The 26,458-nt window shown below is 38.7% G+C and overlaps 3 protein-coding genes across 5 annotated transcripts; 2 read left to right on the forward strand and 1 right to left on the reverse strand.

Moving 5' to 3' along the window:
• The first annotated feature begins 3,883 nt into the window (after nt 1-3,883).
• Nucleotides 3,884-8,288, forward strand: LOC133978843 (4-hydroxyphenylpyruvate dioxygenase-like). Its single transcript, XM_062417180.1, has 14 exons — nt 3,884-3,898; nt 4,273-4,299; nt 4,485-4,547; nt 4,883-4,987; nt 5,341-5,383; nt 5,905-5,987; nt 6,121-6,210; nt 6,333-6,436; nt 6,524-6,601; nt 7,242-7,404; nt 7,506-7,577; nt 7,669-7,791; nt 7,933-8,049; nt 8,178-8,288. The coding sequence occupies exons 1-14, from the start codon at nt 3,884-3,886 to the stop codon at nt 8,286-8,288; spliced, it is 1,194 nt and encodes a 397-aa protein (XP_062273164.1).
• A 9,598-nt stretch (nt 8,289-17,886) lies between these two features.
• On the forward strand, nt 17,887-19,331 carry LOC133979521 (rho-related GTP-binding protein RhoF-like). The gene is made up of 5 exons (XM_062418054.1): nt 17,887-18,021; nt 18,195-18,282; nt 18,582-18,691; nt 18,800-18,934; nt 19,161-19,331. The coding sequence occupies exons 1-5, from the start codon at nt 17,887-17,889 to the stop codon at nt 19,329-19,331; spliced, it is 639 nt and encodes a 212-aa protein (XP_062274038.1).
• A 216-nt stretch (nt 19,332-19,547) lies between these two features.
• On the reverse strand, nt 19,548-26,458 carry LOC133979169 (calcium release-activated calcium channel protein 1-like). Of its 3 annotated transcripts, XR_009925050.1 has the most exons (3): nt 26,090-26,269; nt 22,320-23,294; nt 19,548-22,200 (listed from the first exon to the last, which is right to left on the reverse strand). XR_009925050.1 is itself a non-coding variant. In XM_062417639.1 (2 exons), the coding sequence occupies exon 2, from the start codon at nt 23,286-23,288 to the stop codon at nt 22,749-22,751; it is 540 nt and encodes a 179-aa protein (XP_062273623.1). In that variant the 5' UTR covers nt 23,289-23,294; nt 26,442-26,458; the 3' UTR covers nt 19,548-22,748. The 3 variants fall into 3 exon arrangements, 2 of the variants coding, with proteins under 2 accessions (XP_062273623.1, XP_062273622.1); XM_062417639.1 differs by lacking the exon at nt 26,090-26,269 and adding an exon at nt 26,442-26,458 and having other exon boundaries at nt 19,548-23,294; XM_062417638.1 differs by having other exon boundaries at nt 19,548-23,294.

Consider the following 26,458-nt stretch of genomic DNA (forward strand, 5'->3'; position numbering starts at 1 on the left):
CTTACACTCCAAGTCCCTCAGAGCGTGGTCAGTGTAGGCCTTCATGTCTTTACGCACCTGGGAAATCTGCTCTTCAAACTCATCCTTTAAAGCTTTTTTACTAGCCTCAAGTTTTTTTTCAAAAGTCGCACATAACTCCTCCTCCTTCAGATTCACCTCATCCTTGATCTCATCTGTCGTATTTTCCACTTGTGTCTTCTCTTCACTGTTGTTCTCAGGTTCACCGTTCTCCTGTGCAACCTCAGTTTGTCTGTCTTTGACTCTTTGCACTAGCTCCAGTATGCTGCTCTTTGGGGCCTTCACACCCACTTGTGATCTGATCTGGTTACGTACCTGTTGGAAAACAGTCTGCATCTTTGTTGGTGTTTCCTTATCTGCAGAAGCGCTGTCCTCCACACATTCATCATCCAGAGCAACAGCTGAGATCTGCTCCTCTTCATCCTGCTGTTGATCCTGTTGTTTACCATTCACCAGAACTTGCGGATTTCTTGAAGAGGATAATTCACTCATCTTTATCTCTCGCCTTGTGAGCTGATTTGCTTTCTTGAACTGAGCTACTACAATTATATGAGAAAAGAAGGCGTGGGAAGAGTCTAATTGACTGAGGTGTTTGTCCTTAGAGAGGCTGAACACAGGGGGTTTAGGTCTTCATTATAGTGGCAAGGCAAGGCAAGGCAAGGCAGCTTTATTTATGTAGTGCATTTCATACACAATGGCAACTCAATGTGCTTAGTGTAATGCAGCATGATATACAAGACAACATTTAAAAGACATTCTGGTGAAACAGTGAAGCATTAATCAGTAAAAATATCAAATCTGTTGGCAAGTTGTTGTTTTGGTTTAAAAAAAAAAAAATCAAATTAGTCCATTAAAATCCTGCAAGAATTGCCTCTGTTCTGATAAAGTCTGTCCAATGGCATTTATAAACAACAACAAAAACCCGTCCCACATCACACTATTTCATTATTTAATTGATGCAGTTATATAAACCAGCCATAATTATTTAAGCCATCATGTTGTGTTGCTCTACCTGCATGTGTGTAGTTGCATCCCGTGACAACAGAGAGCCTCCTAGTAACAGCATGAAAAACAGAGATCCTCAGGGACGGTCGTAGAGGGAGAGCTGATTGGCACGCTTGAATTTCTCATTACAGGTTTGTGCTCCGTCTGTCTGGAATGTAGAGTGAAACACACAAATAACAAATCTGCGTTAGTGGAATAAGGCTGCTCATCAACGTGTTTTTCAAAGTGGGATTTGACTTAATATATGAAGAATAGAAAGTCTGTGTATCACAAAAACAAAAAACAGCAAATATGAAACTGATAAATTGGAGGAATTTAGGGGTTCAGTATCTTGCACAAGAACACTTCAACATGTGGCAAGAAGCAGCCAGGCATTACTAACCCTGTCATTAATGGACAACAAGCTCTACCTACTGAAATATTTCTGGTATAGTTATTTAATCTGTCCACCTTCCGTTCAGTCCATTCATGTTTGAAGTTAAGGCCATTTGCAGATATAACACAAACTTCAGGCATTCTTTTGACAATGGTAATCAAATACTGTTAGGAGTTTTTCCAACTCAGAAGTTCTCACAAATACAGGTTGCTTTTTTTCTACTTTTCCGTCCAGTTCATCCTAAACCAGCTCGATGACTGTGCTGTCTTGTTCTTTTCTTCCAAGGTAGTTCTGGCAGTCTAGACATATGTTTGGGAGATTATATCACTTTGTGTGGGTCATCAACTCTGGATCGAGCAGAAGAGCGCCAGAACATCCCAATTCGTCATGCTTTTATACAGAGAGTTTGTAAGTAATCAACAAACCTGGGAGAGGAAGGGTGTTGTAATGGTTTGCATCAGCCTTCAAGGCTTAATTTACTTCCATTGCTGCAGAACTTTTTTTTGTAAACTTAAACCTTTTCTTTTAAACATCTGACAGTATCCTTATCTTATTACCATTTACAATTATTCACTGGACTTGAACTACATACATTTCCATAAAAACTGACACAAATGTGGTTGTAAAACTTGTGATTTTTTTTACTTTGTCTCAGATAGTCTGAAGGTTGTTATGATTGTTTCCTTGGACCATAAAATTTAGAGCAAGCATAGGCTTAAATGTTGTGTGTTTTGGGGTCACAAGCTGGTCAGTTTGCTCGCTTGCATGATTTTGGGGGCAATAAGCAGATTCCATATTGAGTCACTTAAGTCATGAACGACAGAATTCTTTATTTACGATGGTCCTAGAGGCGGCACAGTGGTACAGTGGTTAGCATTGTCACCTCACAGCAAGAAGGTTTCTGATTCAAACCCACCGGCCAGCTGGGCTCCTACTGTGTGAAGTTTACATGTTCTCCTGGTGCCCGTGTGAGTTTTCTCTACAGCTCCCGCTGTCTCAAAAAGGCCCACCGCATCCTCAAAGACCCATTCCACCCGGGTCACACTCTGTTTGAACTGCTGTCTAGGAAAACGTTACAGGACAGTTAAAACACGGACAAACAGATTAAAAAACAGTTTTTTATCCTAGAGCAATAACTGCTCTAAATGCTTATAAAACCTGATCCTGTTTTAACTGCAACAACTAGTGTGTAATATTTAGGGGAATTGTGCAATACTGATGGCAGCGAGTGTGTGTGTGTTTGTGTGTGTGTGTGTGTGTGTGTGTCTGTGTGTGTGTGTGTGTGTGTGTGTGTGTGTGTGTGTGATGTATTTTAGTTAGTTTAGTACTTAATTAGGTTTAGAACTAATTGCTCTTTTATTTTATTCTTTTACAAGCACCTTCTTTCTTTCTTTTTTTAACTTATGATTTCAATTTTGTTGTACATGTTCAATGACAATAAAGACTATCCTTATTCTTATTCTTATTCTTATTCTTATTCTTGTTTTTTAAATTAAATGTTTTTCTTGTTTGGATCTTGGACAGTGTTTCACTGGAATCTTTGGATGCAGTTTAATTGGATCAGTTTACCAATGACACTGAGGCATAAACTTACTTTACACCAGTTGTTTTTAATTGCAAATAAATATATAAATATAATAGATTAAATATGTAATCATAAATCATAGAGAAAAACTATAATTAACAATATATACATATAAGTGCATGTCATTAATATGTGACTGTATTTGTAAATGTATTTGATCACATCCAAATGCATATTCTGTACCAATGTATGTTTTTAGTTTTTAGATCTGTTTAAGTATATGTTTTTCTCTTTCATATTATGTTTTCCTCTTACATATTATGTTTTCCTCTTCTATATTATAAAGTATAAGGCATAGTGATACATACAGCCAGTACTGAATATGATTTTGGACCTGCACTCTAACTCTTTAACTGGCGCTGTTGTAATTAAGGGGAACTATAGAAGTATGTATAGGAGGAGTGATGGGATGGGGGCATTTCAAGGCACACCAGCTCCAACAGTGAACCAATGAGAATTGTGCATGAGTCGCCTCCTCTCGCCACTAAATGCTAACATATGGTACTCTTCTTCTTCTTCTTGAAAAATGCAGCTGTAATTCTAAACCTGTGTGGACAAAGTTTTTTCTGTAATCTTTGCAGAAAAATAAAGTTGGATTTTGATGAATTATGAATTATTATGTATTAAGAGAAGTTGTGATTATCATATTTTGGATAATAAAGTTTCCCCAGCTCTCTAAGGCAGATATAAATCTTGATATTACATTTATTGTGATTCATTGTAGGTAGCATTAAACTGTGACAGTGAAAGTGATGGTGAGGTCTCGTGAAAGAAAAGCAAAAAAAAACAATTTAAAAAAGGAAACACTAAATTGTGTCTGTAGTCGGTTCATTACCTTAAGATAATGACATTTAAAATTGTACCTCTACATCAATATTTAGTGAATTTACACATTGGACATGATCAGATCTTTGGTATGTTGACTTGTTTTACTTTGTAATCATTGTATAACAGAGAGGTTGCAACAATCATCAATACTCTCCCTCCTCCTCCTCTCCACATCCTTCTCCTCCTCTCCTCATCATCCTCCTCCTCCTCCTCACCGGTGGGCGTGGATTTGGAAACTTTCTTTAAATTCAGAAGTTGATTGTAGATCACATTCTCACAGTCAGGTCAGGTCACCAGCAGCAAGATGGTAAGTAACAGCTTACTTGTGAATACTTTTATATTTCTTGTGTTTATTATTACTATTATTAATTGTCACAAAATACTAATAATGTTTCCATAGAAATAATATTTGACAGTGTAGTAATATAGTGACTTTTTCATGTGCTTTTTAAAATTATAGACAACATACACAGACAAAGGCGAGAAGGTAGGTAACCTAATTTTAGGTATTGTACTTTTAAAGCCACCAGTTCATCATTTGTTAGTGATCATTTTACTTCAGGTTGTCATTCATTGTAATATATATTTTAATTACTTTACACTGAAGTTTACAAAGAAATAATTCATTCAGTGATTCAATTATTGCACCTTTAATATTGTTCTTGTCTTTAGCATGAGCAGGGAAAGTTCCTCTGCTTTGATCACTTGACCTTCTGGGTTGGAAATGCAAAACAGGTAAGTTAACTCATTACTACTCATTGTCTGCACTACCAACTATTCTCATAGTTGGGGGGAGCAGGGGGATGCAATTCACTCCGCAAGGCTATTGGTTCTCCAGAGGGGTGGGGGTGACACAGCATTTTGTTAAAACCCAGGACCACATCATTTTTCAACCTAACTACACTACACACTCAAGTCAACACTAACAATTACCAGGAGATGGCGCTATTATACAGTTTATAAGCCAGCCTCCTGCACTCATGCCCATGTTAATCTTTGTGTAACATGGATATGAAGAACTTGAACACCTGTGATTTTCTGATCAGCACTAATCATTCTGTCTTCAACAGGCTGCATCATATTACTGTAACAAGCTGGGATTTGAGGCTTTGGCCTACCAAGGTTTGGAGACAGGCAGCCGAGATGTGGTGTCCCATGTAGTCAAACAAGGCAAGGTAAATAAGCCTCAGTTTTGAGCCTGGAAGCACATATCACCACATACAGAAAATCAGACACTGAATATACCAGGAAAATGAGAGGATTTCTTTTAGTGAAAGTAAATTAAAATGAGAAACAGTTCTGTGTAGGCTGAATTGACATGTCTCAGAATTAACTGAAATTCCTTCATCCAGACCTGATGATTCAACTACTCTAATTTTTTTCTTGAGTAATGAAGATTTTAAAGCTAGTTGTCAATAATCAATTGTATATGGACCAAAATGGTAATACAATAAATTAAATGCAAGTTAATGATGGATGGAGGAAAGAGTTTCTAACAACATTTTAATGTTTTCATTTTGTATTTCAGATTATATATGTGTTCTCATCTGCCCTCAATCCTGGAAACAAAGGTAGGTCTACAACAGCTGGGTTCCCATGTGGTCATAAATGAAGTAGTTGCATTCATATCGAATGTATTTATTTCTCCTCCTGCTGTTTAACCTTTCTGTTATTCTGACAATGACTCAACACACTTGAGGAGTGCAGTGTCTAATACAAAAATGTTTTCTTGATACCTTAAACGGCCCTCTGAAAGAACACAGAGCTCCCATAATTGTACCATTAATATCAATATTACCCATGGAAAAAGAAGAATTATGCAAAACATTTCCTTGTATATCCTGATTCGTTTTCCATCAAGTTAATTCCAAATGACCCCTCTGTGTGCGCAGGCCTTGCAAAGGACATGACATGAATATTAATGTCAGCCAGTGTTTCCAATGGATTTCAAAAGTGAATTGCTATAGCATAAAGTACATTTAAATCCTATTTTTAGACAGATTGAAACGTGTCAAAGTAATAAACATCACAGATTAAGAGAATGAAGGATTCTGTGTGACTAAAGGAAATGTCTCCTCTCTTCTTTTCTTAGAGATGGGAGAGCACTTAGTTAAGCACGGGGACGGAGTGAAAGATATCGCATTTACAGTGGAGAACTGTGACTTCCTAGTGCAGGTAATACTACAAGCTTAGCAGGTGCAGTCTCAGCTTGACACACTATTCGCTTTCAAGATCACATTCCATTACTGGTAATGAATGCTATTAGATAATCATTTTCTTAAAACAATGACATTTTCTGCCTGCACAGAAAGCCTGTGAGCGAGGTGCAATAATTATAAAGGAGCCCCACACCCTGGAGGACAAGTATGGTAAAGTAAGGCTGGCTGTGCTTCAAACGGTGAGAGAAGTTGTTCAGAAGTATAAATCCTAAGTTTAAAATATTTATAAATGATAATAAAAAAAGGGACGAAAATGTTCTAAGAAATGCAAGGATCATAGATTTGCTTTTTTCTGCTGCAGTATGGTGACACCACACACACATTTGTGGAGAGGATGGGATACAGTGGGTTGTTTCTGCCAGGTTACAAGCCCCCTTTGTTCCAAGACCCTTTATTAGCCAAACTGTGAGTACATGACTTATTATTGAGTAATTCTGTTTGTACAAATTATGAGAGATGATTGTGTGACTTTGCTTCCACCGTTCTCTATAGACCAAGTGGAAAACTGAACTTCATTGATCATGTTGTGGGAAACCAACCAGACGATGAGATGGTTCCAGTGGTTGAATGGTAATTCTATTCAGACTATTTCTTGCAGAGTTTAGAGACATGCAATGTGAACTGTAGCATACATGATAACAACATACCTGCTGTCCATGCCTCTGTGTTGTGATCTGTTATAAGTCGGGGGGGGGGGGTGTCATGTCCAAGGGTGTCATGTTCTTACATAACTCTTTTTTTGGAACAACTCAAGGGTCAGCATGACTTGGCATTTTCTTAAATTGGTTTCAAGCAGCTCTGCACATCTGGATCTTGCTTATAGGCATGAAAAGGAAGGGAAAGGCAGTTCTCCAATGAGACAGCTCATTGGCTGATGTTGAAAAAGAGGGGTGTAACCCAGCCTGGAAGGTTTTTTTTAGATGTGAAGAACCTTATGAAACTGGCTTGTTACTGAAAAGAAAAAAAAAGTCACTCATTCAGGTTTTGCAATTCTACACAAAGAAGCAGCCACAGTTTAGTGATGCAGATGTGAGATTCTAGTAGTATCAGCTCCAGATATGTGCACAAAAGACTAAGTTCAAAAGACTAGTTAGTTAACTGGTGATAAGTTAAAATAATTAAAAATACAGTATGTTTGCAATATGAGAAGGAATTCAGCACCTGACTTCACTGTGTGTCTCTTGGTCTCTTCTTGGTTATGATCTTACAGGTATCAGAAGAACCTTCTCTTTCACCGCTTCTGGTCGGTAGATGACAAGCAGCTTCAGACAGAGTTCAGTGCACTGCGCTCTATTGTGGTGGCAAACTATGAGGAGACTGTGAAGATGCCCATCAACGAACCTGCCATGGGGAAAAGAAAGTCTCAAATCCAGGTATGTTTTGTACACTTTGATCAGTTTAATCAGTTTAATAATGAATTTCTTGATAAAAGTTCTGCTGTTATAAGTGCACATGTCCATATGTTGACTTACAGGAGTATGTGGAGTATTATGGAGGTCCAGGAGTGCAGCACATTGCCATGAACACATCAGATATTATCACCGCAGTAAGTTTTTAAAAAGCTGTTTTTTATCTTTGTAAAGGGACGCATTGTGAAGGCTGCAACAATAACGCTAAAATGAATCATATATTTGTAGATTCGTAACCTAAAGGAGCGTGGGATGGAGTTCATGTGTGTGCCTGACACTTACTACGAGCAGCTGAGGGAAAATCTAAAACACTCAAAGGTCAAAGTTGCAGAGGACATGGATGTCCTGCAGGTATGAACTATGACCATATAGTTTGGAGTGTTAATGTACCAACACTACGCTATCTGAAGTGAAAACTCTGAGTCAACTGTTAATAAATTGATGGAGAAATTCCTTTCAGAAACAAGTGTTGTACTTCTTAATCATATTCAGGAGCTGAAGATCTTGGTGGACTACGATGACAATGGCTATTTACTTCAGATCTTTACCAAGCCAGTGCAGGATCGCCCCACTGTGTTCTTAGAGGTCATTCAGAGACATAACCACCAGGTGAGGGCGCTACTGGATAGATGACAACTTCCAGAGGAAGAAAAATATTTTATTCTGTATCTCAATATATCATCTGTTTTAAGTAAAGGTTTCCGTTTCAGTAACTCAAATAAATGTTTTACCCACAGGGCTTCGGTGCAGGAAACTTCAAGTCTCTTTTTGAAGCCATTGAAGCAGACCAACATGCTAGAGGAAATCTGACAATCCTGACACCAAATGGAGTTTCAAAGAGCATGTGATCCCACGGTTACAATTATGTTACAGCCTTAATAACTATCAATTTACTATGAAAAGACAGTCTGTTGACGGTCTTGTTTACTTCTTGAGAATATTATACTGGTAACGTGCTACACCATTGATCTGATATTGTGAGATGCACAATACAAACGCACAAGGGATGTTTATTGATGACTTTTTTTGTAACTTGCATGTTTTATTACAATGTATAATTCCATTTAACTATGTGTTGAAAAGCACTTCATGAACAATGATTTTCTGAGTTGTTATCAAGAAGATTACAATCTTTTACAGTAAATTTGTTTCTCTTTTTTAAACAATGTTAACAAGAAAACCAATATTATCAAATTATACAAGCTTGACTCAAGCTTAACAACATTTAAATTCTCATAAACGAAAACATTTAACTGTACATGTATGTTATCATTTGGTTAATGAGGTCAACAGATATTTTATTTTGAGAGAGGACTTTTGCATGTTATAAGATGCCTATATTTTCTCCATGTTGGAAGAGACAACAGTTGTTGTGTGAACAACAATTGCCAAATGTTAATATACTGTGATGTACAACCAAAAATTGTGTCTTTTTATATTCCTTTGTTTTGTTTTACCAGAAAAAGAGTGAATAGTTTTAACAGTGGTTACCAGTCTTACAGGTCGAGTTGATCCTTGGATGCTTGCTCCCGTTCCTGTTGTAAGTGCTGTTCGGGGTAGTTTATTTAATCATTATTACACTGGGCAGCACCACTCCAACACACTGCAAGTGCATCTCCGAGCTCCTGTACGACGTCCAAATAGTTAGTGACTGTTAATAAAATGATTTTTTTTCACTCAGGCAACTTTGGCTGTTGACAAACACATAAGTAGGACACTCCAACAGTGGTTAGTTCAAGGAACCCCGGCAGCCATCTGCTCCACACAAACAAGGAATCTTTATTTCCTCAATGGGAAACTTGTAGTCATATGTGATCTCTTCGTTGATGCTTATTGGCTGCCGAGAATATATCACGATCTTCTTCTGTGACTCCACAGTGATGATCTTTGCATAGCAGTTAGGCTGCAAGACACAAACAATCACAAAAGTTAATTTGTTATTTTGAAAATGTAAAAGGATTTTCTGAATTTTGCAGCTCTTACTCACATTGCAGCTGTGGTTGATAAACCTAGCTAAATTCCCGCATTTGGTGGCATCAATGATGGTGTCCTGATCAACACGGAACAAATAGCTGCTTCCGATGCCCTCCTCCTCATATCTCTCCTCCCTCATGTCAGCAATGACCTGAGGAGAAAGAGAACAGATGAGCCAATTCATGACAGCATTGTTTATAGTTATAACCCTAATCACACTCCTGGAAAATACCTAAACCACCATGTGTCCCAGTGGGCCTGTTCACAGATACAATCAGGGGAAAACAGCTTTTTTAAATCACATGGTTGTAAAATCACATGAGAGGTAGGGGAAATGGGTGCACTATGAATTAATTACCAAGCTGATCATTAGTTTGTTTTTGTTTTACCTGTCTGATAATCTGGCCCACATACTCAATCACCAGCTCGTCTGCTGCGATGGGCTCCATGGCAAACAGGCCCCACTCATGGATGTGACTTCGTCTGAAACTGATCCTCTTCCTTCGGAACTGGAGTACGAAAATATGAAGAGTTTCATACCAAAAATAGACACATATACCCTAACATAAGCAACTGCTGCAAAAAATGAAAAACACAATCACACAACTGTTCTTTGTGCACATAACCATTCATGGAGTTATTAAAACTGCAAATGAACTAAAAAAATATATACTTTACCTGAAAATGATGTACTTGAGCATATGGGTGGTGATTTTAATCTTTTTTTCTCAAAATAAATGCATGTTCTATCTAAATAACACTGTGGTCTGAATCTAGACATACCGTATAGACCAGTGATTTCTGAATCACCACCCATATTCCTGATTTTTTTCATTGATCCAAATAGGATGGATTGAGTGAGTTGAAACTGCAGCTCATTTGATTGCTAAAAGAGCTGTATTGTTTGATTGCTTTGTGTTGCAGTTAGAGAAACATGATTTAGAGTGTACTTTCTGTATTTACAGAAACCTAATTTACCTTGAGCTGATTGAATTTGACCAGATCACTATCACAACTGAAGGAAGACAGCAGGCGACGCTGTTCAGACCTGAATTCAGATCCTGAACGTAGTGAGGTCGTCTGGGCTGGGATGCAGATTCCCTGCTGAGGTACAATATATATTCAGGTACTGAGCAGTCTAAACTTTCACCTGATATCATCATGATTTCCTCTAATACCTGAGTGCTTGTAGATGGAAGCTCGGTCGCCAGCTTTGTGTTGTTAAGGTATTTCATTTTATCCTTCTGGCTGATTTTGTAGAAACCTTCACTTCGGGCGGAGCCAGTCCTGTGGTTTGGCTGCCAAAGTTGGTGTTCCTCATTCTTCTCTGTTAAGACTTTAGTCAGTGAGCAGCAGTTAAGGATGGGAAGCAAACAATATGAGCCATGACTGGTGCAATCTGACATATATTAAATAAGCTACTGACTTATCTGAATGAATGACTTGTGTGTAAACTGATCTCTCAATGACAAAATATTTACAAAATGAAAAAAATCTACAAAAAATATGACTTAAACCTCACAATCTAATTTGACTTTGAAACTCTGCTTAAAGGATATGAGGGTGGGGTATCCAGAGGGTTTCACTCAGCCAGCCAAAGCCATCATACTGTCCTTGCAGGCGTTCAAATGTACACAGCAGCAGCCTTGCATCTTCTTCATCCAGACCTTTCTTCCAAACCATGTGAAGGACCCTCCTCTCCTCACAAAGCGAACGCTGCCTGTGAGGACGGCTGCGAGAGAAGACTGACCCAGTGATTCTTTGAAGGGATTTCTGCCGTTGATGAATTCTCCATCTCCTCTTTAGCTTCTTCCAGTGTTTAGGCCTTGATAAAGATTTGTTCACCTCTCTCCTATTCTCCTCATCCAGAAGGCCTGGCATATTCTCCAGTCCCTGCAACGGCTTCGCTCTCACACCTGAGCTGATCCACACGCCACTCCTATCAGTACTATCTGATGAACACTCAGAGAGGCTGCATGGAGGGGACGCTGCAAGGAATTCATCACATAAAAGAGGTTGTGAATTGTTTACCATTTGTGTCTTCCTCCTATGGACTATGGTTCTTCGTGGTAGGATTATGTCTCTTCCAGGAGTCTTTGGGGCTGTGATATATGGATGTGTGGGCAGTGATGAAATAGGTGGTGGGCTGCTAAGAGGTGAAAACATTTCTGAGCTACCTTCTAATACAGTCGTCTCTCTGCTTTGAGTTGCTGGGGCTCTCCCAGAGCGGTACTGAAACTGTCCACTTCTTTTTTCTCTACCAGGAGTTTTGGGCATATCCTGGTAAAATAAGTAGTGGCCTGGTGGATCAGAGGGAGCCAGAATGAGCTCACTGCCTATTGGGGAGTGGACTTCATCTGCCGAGTCCTCACTTCCTAGTTCAGCTACTATTCCCTTGCCTGGCGTCTGTGGTCGTTCCACCTCCTCCACAGCTGGAGATGTTGGTTTGCTTTTTATCAGGATGTCAGGGTCACTGTCGACCATGCAGCCAGTGGGAGTGAGAGGCCTCACGTTTTCTATGTTTTCTAGAGACTCCATCGTCCATTCAGGGCTCTCCATCTCCATGTCAATGTCAGGCTCCACTGCTACAGAAATAAATACAAGAAAACATTTTTTCATCATTTTTTTTAAACTTAATTAATTGAATTAGACCTATAAAAAATCACATCTGGAACTGTTTTACTAGTTAATTTTTATCTTTTTTATCTTAATAGGTGGCAGAAAGTTGGAAAGATTATAAAAAATGATTTGAGGGCCAGTTCTCATCTTATCAGACATACAGTCTTTCTGGATTGTGTTTCTGCAGTAAAATACCTCCATCTACTACTACACAGCACACTGGATATATGACCTGAGAGTCCAATTGGTGATGGTGGATGAAGGTCCTGTGGTCCGCTGGTTTGGAGCTCCATCATGATATCCAGGCCTTGTTGACTTGTGTACTGGTTCCCCTCTGGCTCTTCCCTGCTAAATGGATCTGACCAGTCCTGCAGGTCCAACTCCAAATGAGAACCAGGGGTGAGGGGGGCTGATGGTGTGGCAGGGGGCTCGAGCTCCATCGACTCCTCATCTGACGATATCACGATACACTCAGCGGTCCTGTCGTCCTCATCGCCGTCTTCCATATCCTCATCTTCAGGACTGAGGTCAGAGTAAGCTGCGTCCTCAAAGCTCTCTGAGGAGAGCGAGTCAGAGGAGTCCAAGTCTGACAAGCAGTCGCTTTCCTCTGAGGAGCTGCTCTCTGAAAAAGTCTCTGTAATTAAAAGAACAAAAGATGTTTAATATACTAAAAGGTACGAGATAATTCATTAGATTTCAGTAGTGAATGCATGAACTTTAACATACCACTATCTAAGTATTGCATTGGAGAGATGACTACATCTTGATTCTCGGTGAGTTTTTGTACCACCTCCTTTTCTTCATCATGATAATTGCTGTCATCACCATCATCAGGATCATCTCTGTCACTCTAAAGACAGTACAAAAACTATTATGAAGTCTAGTATTTATTACATTTGCATGTCAGTTTATCACATAAATACCGCAGATTCTGGAAAAGTTGAGGAAAATCAACCATTTTCCACTACGGTTAATGGTATCATCAGACATTAAATTCGAGACTATTCATAAACTCAAAAAGTGTCCCAACAGATGTTACTGCACTTCAAAATGAAGGATTTTATTATATCCAATCTACCAAAATTTGAAGATCATCATCAACCGGTGCAATCAGGTCAACTTTCTCTGATGTGATCTCTTTATCTTGATGTGTGTTATCTTCTTCTTTCCCTTCATCTTCATCACTGTCAAGCACATGTGGTCTGCCATGTCTGCGTTTAGGTCTCTGGGATGCTGGTTCCATTATGACATCCCCCTGTTTCACATCTAAAGCTGCGGTGAATTCGAGAGACACAGTTGATTAGTACAGAATAGAAAGTAAATATGTAGTAAATGAGGGTTAGCCTCATTAAAAACACTCACCAGGACTTTCATTTTCTATCTCCTCTGATACAGCAGGATCATCATCTCTTTTCCTTTTTACCTGCATTATAAGAAGTTATGCATCACTCAGAAGTCAAATGTTGGTTTATTAATATTAAGCTCATATAGTTTACCTTGAAGGAGGGGAGAGGTTTCTTGCCCTGGCCAGTGTTGTGAAGGATGGGATTCATCAGTTTGTTTCTCTCTTCTGTACTTGCTGTTCCACTTTTCAAAGAAGAAACTAATATCTTATGGATAAAATGAAAATAATGATATTAAAAATAATACAAAGGGGTGCGAGACACAGAAAAGTGATGTAGTCACTTGCAGGATTTTATTAGCCTCCTGAAGGGTACTAAAGTATGAAAGGAACTTACTTTTGTGTTCTTCTCCCGACACTCCCACCAGTCCTCAAATGCCTTGAAGGCAACCCCTTCAATCATTCTGCGTATAATGTCTTTCTTAATGATTGACTTGAGTTCATCAACGATCACTTCTAAAACCTTTTCCACTGTGACCTTATGAGGGTTTTCCCTAACTTGTGTGTAATCTGGTGGTGGCACAAAGGGGTTGAACCTAGGAAAAGGTGGAGCAGGCCAGGGTGGTCGACAGAAAGGTAAGGGTGGTGGAGGATTGTTCTTGTCCAGAGGACCTGCAGGTTGTAAAGGTAAGGGGCATACAGGTGGTGGAACAGAGGGCGGTGCCATCAGAGGTGGAGGAGGTCCCAAAAAAGCAGGAGGTGGAAGAATACAGGGAGGAGGAGGTACGGGGATGCGAGTGTGACGGTCTGGAGGCGGGATCCAACTTGGAGGTGGAATGGGGATGGTGCCATTTGGCAGGCGAAGTGGGACAGGTGGAAGAGACGGGGGAAAGGAAGGAATGGGGAAAGGGAAAGGGGTAACCGGTGGATGGGAGCATCCTGGCGCAATGCCAGGAGGAGGTTTGGAGTTAAGAAGTTGAGTGATGCTATTGTGAGAAGAAAATGATGGGGGTGGTGGAAGAGAGAAGATATCTTTTGTGGGTGTCACAGTTTTGGGGTGCTCTTTATCCTTATTTGATAAATGAAGATCCTGCATAAGACAGAATAAAAGTGAATAGCTGATTTATGACATAAATAAAACATAATATGTAGATAATAACATAATAACTACCATTATGATATATGCAGATTATAGGTATTACCTTGGAACTTTCTGCATCTTTCCTGTTTACATCAGGCCTCCTTTCAAAACGTGTGAAATCCGATGGGGTGGGAGACAGAGGGTTTTTTGTTAGAAAAGAAACAGCTTGGATAGTTTCATCCTCTTCAATACCAGGGACGGATGTCAGACTGCCGTCCTCCAGATCCCTGCATGAGCCCTGCCGGTGAGGTGCTAAGGACCCAAAAAAAGGCTGACTGCAAAGAAGGGAGTCATCTGAGAAATTGGCTGAGCAAGGGGAAGTCAGGCTGTCCTGAGAGCGCACATCAGTTTCCAAAGTTTTTCCAAGAAAGTATGATGTGTCCGTACTCTGACTGTTGATCAGCAAACTTTCAATGCGGGAGTCCAAGCTCTCTGCCTCTGGTTGGGGGCTGCTAGAGCAACAGTTCACAGCAGATGGAGATAACTCTGTTATGCACGCCTGGTTATCACGTGGGGAGGATGCTGTTGTCTGCCTGTCAGCTGTGAAATTAATGCTCAAGATGCTGAGAGAATTGCAGTTCAGAGGTAAAGCCTTAGAGGTAGTGGCGACCACATCCTCACCAGGAGAGGCAGGGTGAAAAGAAGACTCTGTATTATTGTGCTCAGAGATTTGTCCATCCTGACCCCACAGTGCAAACTGCTGGCTGTTAGTTTGAGCAGAGAGAGGAAGTGGTGTCTGTGGTTGGCAATGCTTCAAAATCAAACTCACATCTGAGAGTTCACCGGATCCCCTGTGGTACCTTGCAAGTTTTCGATGGCAGAGGTCTTGTCTTAAAGGTTTGTGAACAATATAAGCGGAGGGCTCCCCCTGGAGGACAGGAGTCGCTTGAAGACTGGAGTAACAAGAGTCCTGGGAGAGAGGAGTCGCAGACAAGCAAGGAGTGCGGGGGGTTCCCTGAGAATGTGGTGTAAGCCCAAAGCTGCAAGGTGTATCCTGCCAAATACTGGAATAGGCTGTGTCGAGAGAGAGAGGTGAAGCGATGCTGATGGGGCTGGAGACACTCCCATGTTGCTGTGTGGCAAACAGAGAAAACAGAGAAACAAAACAACATATTTGAAACTCTTTCCTTAAACATACATATCAACATGTCATCAGCTAGTTTTTAGATAATAAATGTGATCGGAACAATGTTCAAACTGTTACATTGGTCATTAAAATGTCATAAAATGTGACTTCAAATTACCAGAAGACTATTGATTAAGCTTTGGAGACTTCGGTCACTGCTGCTCACTGGTAATGTCCAAGGAGTATAGAGGCCACGTAAGAGAAGCTGAAGATAACGCACCCTGTTTTCACCTGAGGAGAGATGCATGTCATGTTATCATTAACCCGCTTATTTAACAAGATTCATATTTATACTTTCAATACATTAAAAGATAAGGTGGTTCTAACCCTACCTTTTGGATCAATTTCAACATGAATAATATTTCCCATCACTGATGTCTGATTGAGGTGTTGTACAGCGTCCCTTGCAGCCCTCACTGTGTCGAAGACAACTTTCGCAATTCCTAAATGCTTCTTGTTCTTAGGATTGTAGAATATTTCCACTTCTTCAACGTGGCCATACTTGTCGCACATATTAGTCAAGAATGCCTCTCTTACGTTGTCATTCAACCTGGTAAATGTCACCTCTTTGGGAGGAATAGGGCCAACGTAGCATTCATCAATCTGAGAGGACACAGGTAAACAACAACAAAAAGCAAACTGTTGTTATTGTTATTATTATCATTACTAATACTCTTATTACAGTTGTTATGACTGACTATAACAATTTATGGTGACTTATGGTGACTATAAGGATTACCTTAAATTTAGGCACCAGCAGATCAGTCCTGTTGCTTTTGCTCCACAGGCGGCAGATGCGGGGATCTCTGACTGTATCCACAGGAAACAAACCTAAGTCCTCAACCTGGAGACATAAAACACCCACTATTATGGAAAACAGCCATGTTGTTTAGCGCAATATCATAGCAGGGGAATATGTTGGGAAATTTGTAATTTACAGCCAATAAACAATATTTGAAAAATGCTTACGGGTATGTTAAAACATTGTCCATCATAACGGTATACTTTGTACAGTCCTTTTGTTAATGCGGGGTCAATAATCAACTTGCAACTTCTCCAGTGGGGCGGCGTCTCTCTCTCAGTAGTTTGTTTTTCGCTTTCCATTACATTCGTCAAAACCTGAAAAATATAACAGATAAACACCGTCTGCTGCCATTTGTGCTACGTTAAGTGTAGCAGTGAGCTTGTCCTCCGCTGGAGGTTAACACGCCCCGACAGGTGATGGAGAGCATCACCTGTAACGTTATCCTTCCCTACAAAATTACAGCTTGTAAAATGAAGCAAACCCAAACAACAAAAGTGAAGTTTGACTAAATAGATTCATCTCGCTTACCTGTACCAAAGTTTCATCCTTTCATGGGCCAACATTGTGGACTAGCCTTTTGCGATTTTCGCTGTTTTGACCGTTCGTCGTCCAGGTTGGTTTATGGATCCATCCGCTGGAGTGACTATAGATCCTCCGGTAAGGCGGAGGAACACTAACACTAGGACAGGTGGTTAATAGGTGACAGGTGCACTTACAGGTGTCTCTATGCACCGTAGAAAAACGTGTGTAATTATCACGTCATCAGGTAGGCTCTTTAATGTTTAGGCTCTGATAGGCCTACACATTAAGCAGCTACATTCATGTTTAATATTGAACATGGTCCCTTACAAATAGAAAAAAGCAAATAAATAGGACAAAATAGATCATTGTAAATGGGCTCATCTCAGCATTTTGAAATAAAAAAGTTCTGTAAATGATCTTTTACAAGTTCAAGATCTCAGGAGGGAAATTAGTTTTACTGCAGCACAAGAAATAGACTGGAAATGTATTGATATAGATATCCAAGTGGCAAAGTAGATAACCTATATTTGTGTGTTTGTTTTAACCAAGAATAATTTTGGGGAAAAATGCATATATAATATAAACAATATATCTAGGGTATATATTGGTCATGTTTATATCTGAGGTTATTTAAATATTTGAGATAACCAGACAAAAGTTTGGCAGCCCATTAAGAAAGGGTGGGGCTATGAGGAGGTGTGGTTCAAGGTGTGAATTTCCCAGAGAGACTTTCTAAACAGTCTATTCATGCAGCCGCCTCCAAAATGACAAGAAACTAATTTAAACCTCCCTACAGTTTTACAGAGTTCCTACAGCACTCTCAGTTTCTGTTTATCTCTGGATTATCTCGACAGTATATACACTACCCGGACCAGCAGTCACTGAAGCATCCTTTCTCATCTGTCTTTCCACAAAACATGAGCCAGAATGGATCAGGGGCAAAGAGAGGACACACCATCCAGCAAGAGGAATTTAAGGTTGTTATTGTTGGAGACGAGGGTTGCGGGAAAACCTCACTAATCACAGTTTACACAAAAGGAGTCTTTCCAGAGGTAAGAGACACAGTGAATCTTCAATACACTTGGCTGTTGTCACTGCATTTGAAGTTGCCTATTTACAGTATTTTCAAACATTGTCAAGCTATTTTAATGTATAAAACAATTAAATATTCATAACTCAAAAAAATATCAACAGTACTGAGAGACAAACATGTTTTTCCACTCAGGAATATGTCCCATCTGTGTTTGATAAGAGTGTGGTCAACACAAGGTACAGAGGGCAGCAGTTTCGGCTACATCTCTATGACACTGCAGGTAAGGTGTCATTATCACACCTTGTTAAACTGGTAGGCCAAGTCTGAGTAAAGGTGTGTCCTGTCATTCCTAAACCGGATCAGAATAAAACAATTGGTGTGTAATGTAATGTGCTGGTGATCTGCATTTGCTTGATTGACATTTTGTGAATCAGCTGAGAGGTTTTAACTTTAAAGTTAGTGTGATGTAGTAACTTGTTTTTTTATATTATTATGAGGCAATGGATTTTAAATGTTATCTCACATTGGTACTAATGGTGCCGGTATTAACAGTGGTGGACTGACAAATTTTCATATCAGGTCAAGAGGAGTATGATCGCTTGCGGCCTCTCTCCTACCAGAATGTCAACGCTGTGCTGATCTGCTATGATATCATGAGTCCTTCAAGCTTTGATAATGTCATCATTAAGGTATTTCTTTTATGTCGTTACTGTTTGTAACATAGATTTTACTTTATCATTTTCAGTTATGTAGTTCTCAATAAAGATCACATTGTAAAGATGTTCAACATCTTTTAGTGGTACCCTGAGGTGCAGCATTTTTGTGATGGAGTGCCCATCATCCTTGTCGGGTGCAAAGCAGACCTACGTGAGGACAAAGACCTGATCAGGAAAATGTGGTCATCGGGCCAGAATGCCGTCACATATATTCAGGTATGCAACCAAACCAAATTCCTCTGTGTCCAAAGGAAACATAATAATTGTTACTGGCAGGATGGCAGTTTCCAGATTAGCTATGCCCAGTTAAAACTGTAAATTTAACCAAGCAATATGGGATCATACTGTTAATGTGTGATGACTGGTTTGAAATCACTGACAGACTGATTCACTGTTGATTCATGAGACTTAACCGTCTAATGTGTTAAAACTGCTCTGATAGGGTGAAGAAGCCAGGAGGAAAATCAATGCTGTACTGTACTTGGAGTGCTCTGCCAAATACAAGGAAAATGTGAAGGACTTATTCAGGGAAGCAACAAAACAAGCACTAATGGCAACGTCAACACCACAAAAAGTGAGACAGAGAGGAGGGGGTGTGTGTACTTTGTTGTGATGCATGCTCACTACTCTGACTTTGATAGTAGGCCACACTGCATGTCCGGACACATTTCCTGTGTGGTTTTCCTCTTAACTTCATAGTTTGACATATCTTTTGTTTTAGATTATATTGTTTGTGTGCTTTTCTTGCATTTTTTGCACATGTAATTGTTGAAATATGCATATGCATATGCAAAAATAAATAGTTATAAAACTCACAAGTGTTCTGAAATGTGTTTTATTTTCAAACCGGCAACAAAAAGTCCAGGTGAATCTCACCAGGTTACAAAGCAGCAGCATCATAAGCTGCTACCAAACAAAAGCAGAACTAAAAACACATTTACTCAATATTCACTTTAAAGTTGTGCTTTGGCACAAGCAGTGGCACTTCTGTATATACAGTAACATACACTGAATTAAATAAATAAACCACAAAAAAGAAACCGTAAGGAACATTATGACATTTGCAACAATCAGTTTTTAAAGAAGGCACATGTGGCAGGCTTAACAGAGGTGTCAACCTGAATAATCTTCACTAAATTCCTGCGAAAGTTCACACACACAAAATGCTTTGGAGAGAAGTAAGAACAGTTTTACTGAATAATCTAAAAGTTACTAACACCGTATGGCTGATTGTTCTCTGCTGACTGTCACAGAGATATTATCGACAGGACAATTTGAATGCAAATTTGGGAAGCCTTTGGTCGACCGAAACTACTTTGCAATAAATAAAGACAGTATGTGTTGGGATGGGTGATGCAGAAAAAAATATTGCAATATTTACCACAGTATTACCATGATATAAATACAGTATGTTGCAATATTCATTTAAGTGTTCAAAACCCCATGACGAAAATGCAAACTCATGTTCATTACAGTGCTGGTATATACTGTATGTATTTTTCTCAAATATTTACAATTTCATATTGTGATTTTTATCTTATTCAGCATGTTTAGGGATGAATGTTTTGGATTGGAAATTACATATTGATATGAAATGTTTGTCATTGTCAATTATCCTTATTGAGCTTGAACAGAGTTTTTGTACAAACATAAAGAATACAGACAAAACAAAGTAAAACAATGTAAAACTGAGCCACAGGACAAAAATAACGGCGTATATTTCACACTTAATCTATACATAGAGCGTGTGAACATGCGCAAGCTTGTAAACTAGGACAAGTTAAGTTAAAAAAACAACAACTTTAACACATTTCCACAAAATGCATGCTTTGTAATACATTCAACAATATTTCTTTCATTAAAAGCTGTAACCGTATATAAGGAATTGCAAAAGAAAAGTGAAACTAAGCAGATTACTTGCATGAAACTGATTTTTACAAAAGGATGACTCTTTAAAACACAGACTCCACCCTAAGTCTTCACCTCACAATAAAAATATGTGCACAGCATTAAAAGCATTCCCTAGCTAGGTTTCATTTTAAGATGTTGTCTCAGACTGTACACAAATACTGTTGGCCATTTGTTTTCTTAATGACCTATGCAACGCAAGTATGTAAGTGTAAATGTCTAAAATGGAAGTATTTTGTTACATAACTTTGGTAACAGGAGTCTTTTTGGTTGTAAAACTTTGAAAACATGCAGATGAATATACTATTCAAATTGAACTGATATTTCAGTTGGATAATCCACATCTTAAAAATGAACAGGAGAAATACTGAATAAATAAACTGTGAGATTGTTATCTTAATCATTATGGAGAAAAACAGCAGACAGCACAGCTCCACTCAAGTTATCTGCCTGACCTTAAAAAAAAGGCTTCACTTCATTTAAATGAATATTGAAAGAAGGTTCTGGCTATGCTGAGTCATATTCAAACATGGAAATCCACCTTTAAAGCTATAGTGCGGGACTTTTACATGTAAATTATGGTCCATGACATTACAGCCCTTGACAAACGAGTTCACACAATGCTAATTAAGCCTATCACTGCTAGGTAAATCTCTGTATATCACAGTATATGGAGATCTTAAATCTAGTGTTTTTAAACCTGGTGTTTGGTATGACATTCCTGCCCTCCCAGCAATTGTGGTTTGCTAAAGCTTGTCTAGGCTTATGATGATTTTCTACTGAGCTAGCTGACTCACCAGTTGGAAAAATGTGCTTTGACCTATCTGACTGTAACAACCATAAGATCTGTGCTCTATTTCTATTTCTGTTTCACCTGGATTAGCTTTTTGGAATTGTCATGTAAGAAATTTATGCTGGAAAAAAAACTTTGGACTCTTTAACAAAAGTTGTTTTTGGTCAATGACGTTACATGTTTGCTATAAATGAGACTGGATGATATTATCTGTAACTTTGAGCTTCTACTATAAAAACATTTTTTTTTTTTTTTTAGGGATCAACACAATATATAAAAATATTACTTTCTAACCAATCTCATTATATTTGTTGCAGTTTTACATTCATAATTGTAAATTTGCTAAAGTAAACTCTCAATTTCATGTTTCACTTTACTTTCTATTCATTTATGTTGACCCCTGGCATGTTTTATTCTATTATATTTTATTGCTTGTCCTTTTATTTGCTTATTTGTATAATTACCTATATATTTGTTTAAATCAAATCTTTATAATTTATTTGTATCGTTTAGACAACTGAGGAAAAAAACACAGAGCACGTGCACCAGAGACTTCTGCTGGCCGAGTCAGCTAAATTCCCATTAGCCTTCTACTAACTTGAGGGAAATAATTTAATCGTGAGGCTCTATTAGACCTCCTAAATGTTAATGAACCAAACGAAACAAATTCTGATGAAATGAGTCATTTCGTGGGGGTTCTGTGACACTCATAACAATTTATCCACGGTTTTACAGCCGCAACAGTAGCAATGGGGACCAGCTCACAAAGGAACTCATAGAACTGTGGTCACATCCAGGTAACTACTATTTACTCTCACCTTTGTTAAACGTTTTGTCTTATATTTCCTAGTGTGGGTGATATAAAGCCCTACTTTCTACTGTTGTTTACAACTAAACTACAGCGTAGTATTCAGTTCTGAGCAGTGCATTTTTTGGCATATTAAATAAGTAGCAGGCTATTTTCTTCATAAAAAAGCAGAACAATGCTCCAATTTTTAGAACAGTGCACACTAGTACACATGTAAAGCCCTTTAGTGGCCCTAAAATATGTAGTGTTACATATAATGTGCTGTCATAAAAGCCACTAAAAGGTTGCAGCCTGAGAACAAAGTATTTACCTGAATGCTGAAGGCAAAACTATTTTCCTACAGTAATATATAATGTACAGAAGACTGTGACCATGCACTCTGGACTGAGTCAAAACCTGCAACGCCGAACAGTTGAAACTTGCGATAACATTAAAAGCATCTGCGCACAGTTCTTAAACATACATTTTACAATAAAAGCACCGCTGAATGTCCGCTGCTGTTGTATGCTAACTGGTCATAATTAAGCAATAAGGACAGCAGCCTTCAGGTCATCATTCTCAGGCCTTTGGTCCAGCTGGGTCTGGAGCCGAATGACCTGCTCCAGCTCTTTGATCTGTCGGTCCGTTTTGTGACTGACGAGCGTGCGGTAGAAGTGGACGGCGAACATAATAAAAACGATTCCAAATGGCACCATGATGCAGGTGGAAGCGATGGCTGCGGCCTCACCGGAGGTTATGGTTCCATTGATATCCTTGTCGTTTTTGACGGGTAAAAACTTCACCCAGCACAAGAGCATCACCTCTGTGAGGAAGAGAAGGGTGCCAATAACTGTAGAAAAAGCCCAGGCCAGCTCAATGTGGCGGTGCATGCGCTCATGAGGAGATTCGTTGACAGAGTTGAGGTTGTGAACATTGCTGACAGCCTCGAGGTTAGGGAGGATGCAGGTGCTGATCATGAGGGCAAAGAGGTGCACTGCAACCAGGACCGTGGTGCAGGCGCTGAAGGCTATCAGCAGCCCTGGAGGATACTGATGATCTGGCTCCAGCTGCACCTCCACCATGGCAACCTGGGAAAAAATGGCAGGAGGAAATAGTGATGTTTACAACATGGTTTAAGCATGTGTTGAGAAAGGAAAAGAGGGTTTGGAATATGAGTTTTACATTTTGATTTTTTTAAGTAAAAATGTTTTGAATAATTGTGAACAGTTGATCAATTTGTCTACTTTCACTAAATGTGTAATGAATACTACTATCACAAATCCTTATTCAGGTATAAGTAGTTTCACATTTTAGATACTTGGGACTCAACATTTATTGTTCTTTGGACAAAATTGCAACAAGAATTATAAAGAACTTTCTAAATCAGAGGATTTAGACAGATGGTCAAAGATAACAATATCATTAGCCGCCTTACTCCCAAGGGTTATTTTTTATAGTTGTATATTGCAAGTGCCTCCCTCAGCAGGTTATTGGAATAGACTGAAGAATCTTATCTTTTTATAGAAAGGACATAAAACAAGGATAAGATACAATATTCCAGCCTGATAATAGATCAGGAGATTTAAATGTCCCAAATGTTGTTCTGTATTGTTTATTTTTTATCTTCTGTCCATTGACCAAATAGTTTCAAGAGGAGTTAAAGACACCTTAGGTCCAATTAGAAAAATGTACATATTGTATCATCATATATCTTTTTCAGGTTTATCACAGAAAATTGTAGTACCCGATTTGGACCAATTATAGGCCATTCAATGTATACGTGACAACATTTTTGAAAGCTAAGCTAATGGGATACATCACTATTCAATAATAAAATAATACAAAAAAGTCAGATGTCTACAACAACGATGGACTAACGTCATTCGAAGACTTGAGAGCTACTTTTAATTGTCTTGGGTCATCTTTCTTTTTTTATACAGTTATGCACTGCCAAGCGCACATATGGGGTTTCATGGACTCAGTCAATATCTATTCATCCTCTTGTAGAAATAAGTGGTTGGTGTCGTTAAATTACATCTGTCAAAAAATGTCTACGGGGGTCCACTGATACATATGCATGCGTAGGATGTAATGTTGGGGGTTTGTAGTTTATATTTTCTTTGTTTTCTCCTAACAGTTGATAAAATGTTGATGGTTAAAGCCAGAGCCTGCAGCACTATAGTTTCCTGTTTCCAAGACAACCAGGCAGCTCACAGGATTAAATACATCATTTGTAAACAAAGAGGATAAATGAGAGAGATTATATAATTAATGTAATTGTTGTGTGCCTGAAGATATATGGGGATAAGATAATCATTCATACTGGAAATGGTAAGAATTGCAGATAATAGGATATTGAATGATTACTTTCAATAAACCCTTATATAGAACTGATCATTTTTAATAGCCTACTGTTATAACAGCCTATCTTATGTTTATTGTCATCCTATTAGCCTTTTGATGTTAAATGGAATTATCAAGTGTATGGATTATTATTAGCATACTTTGAAATATTGAGATTTTTATATAATATAGTTATTGTTTCACATTGTCATTTGTATTGTTCCAGCTAAGTTCAGCTGGACATTATCACCTGAACCAATAATGCCACTGAGGAGCTGCCAACTTGTGTTTCCTATTTGTTCTTTCAGAATAAATAATTTATAAAATATGTGGTGTAACAAAGGGAACATAGACCTTAAAAGCTATAAACAGAACATAGATTGGAGGAAAGTTTGGAATATTATTCCACTCACGTCATGCAATTATAACCAACAGATGCTAAATTATAGTTATTCATAGGTTTTATTTATCTCCAACAAAGTGTTGCCAACTTAAACTAACTCCAATGACTATGTTTACTGTGTTCACAAAATGAAATGGGAACATAAATACACATTAGGGAAATTTCAGGGGGTTAATATCTTCTGCATACAAGTAGCAAGAGCCTTATCAGATATAATGGATGTAATTATACCAGGCCTGCTGAATGTTATCTTGAATGATGAGGCTTCTCTTGCTTTATCAAGCCATAAAAAAGGCATTCTTCTGAGGAATAACAGTGCCAATATCTGCATGATCTAAATAAACAACACTGGCTATCATTGTTTTAAAATGTTCTTTCTTTAGAAGTAATTAGAGTATGGATATGACAGCTAAGGCAACTGAAGCTTTAAATTTGCTCCAGCAATGGAAAGGTGAAATCACAATCAGCCACATTGTAGATTGTGGCCCTACATTAAGGGTTATCAATGTGTGTATATGCATATCAATATGAATATGTATGTAATTGTTGTTGTTACTGTATTGATGAAGTACTATGAATGCTACAATTGGCACAAACTATGCAATAGTTATCTTCTTATATTCTTATAGGCTAATATGATGCACGGTTTTATTCATTAACTTCCATACTACCTTTTAAGGCAAAAAAGTGGTTATGCCACAAGCTTTTTCCTGAATATTTGAAGCCTATTCAAGCATATTATATTGCTGGGGATGCTAGCAAAGTAGTTGAGCGGTCTACTTTGTTTGGCGGAAGATAAATCTACAGGAAAGTCGTCTTAAATTAACTTCAAATGTTATTTAAAAAAAAATGTTTTAGTCAGTTATTATTGCACTTTGACACTTTGGGAAACAGTCGTAAAACTAAACAGCTAAGTTACAGTTTGTGTGACCTATTTGTTTTCAACTCCAGTCAATAATGGTAAATATCATTATTAGGCCCGCAAAGTGTCGGGACCTTCACAGCCCTTGGTAACAATAATCTGCGTCACATATGTATCTGCGGCTCATACCAATGGCCTGACTTCAGTGGGCATTCATGCTGTAAATGTCATGATTACTGAAACAGGAAGCAGTAAAGCCAGTAAGGCTATCTCACCATTGCGAATCCCGACAGAAGAGCTGAAGTGCGGCTAGTGGCTTTTAGTTTGGCTCGACTCAAGTACAGTTTTCTCCAGGACAAAGCCTGCATTGAGTGCTCGTTCAAACTCATCGCGAAAGTTGCTCGAAGTTATTCTTCTATCGATACAATTTCCGACCGGATTGATAGTCAGGAGGACTGTACCCGATGAGACAGAAAAAAAGAGTAAACAGCGCGCACAGGAAATGAGCTCCCTTCTCGGTGGAACTTGTAATAAACGAGAGATAAGTCAATAGAGGGCTATCAAAGTGAGAGCAAACTTTCCTGCAACAGCTGACTGTCAGTCTATCAGGAAACATAAGATACCCACAATCCAATGCTCTGCAA

This window comes from Scomber scombrus, chromosome 4, assembly GCF_963691925.1.
Source record: "Scomber scombrus chromosome 4, fScoSco1.1, whole genome shotgun sequence".
In the NCBI taxonomy this organism is placed as follows: Eukaryota; Metazoa; Chordata; class Actinopteri; order Scombriformes; family Scombridae; genus Scomber; species Scomber scombrus.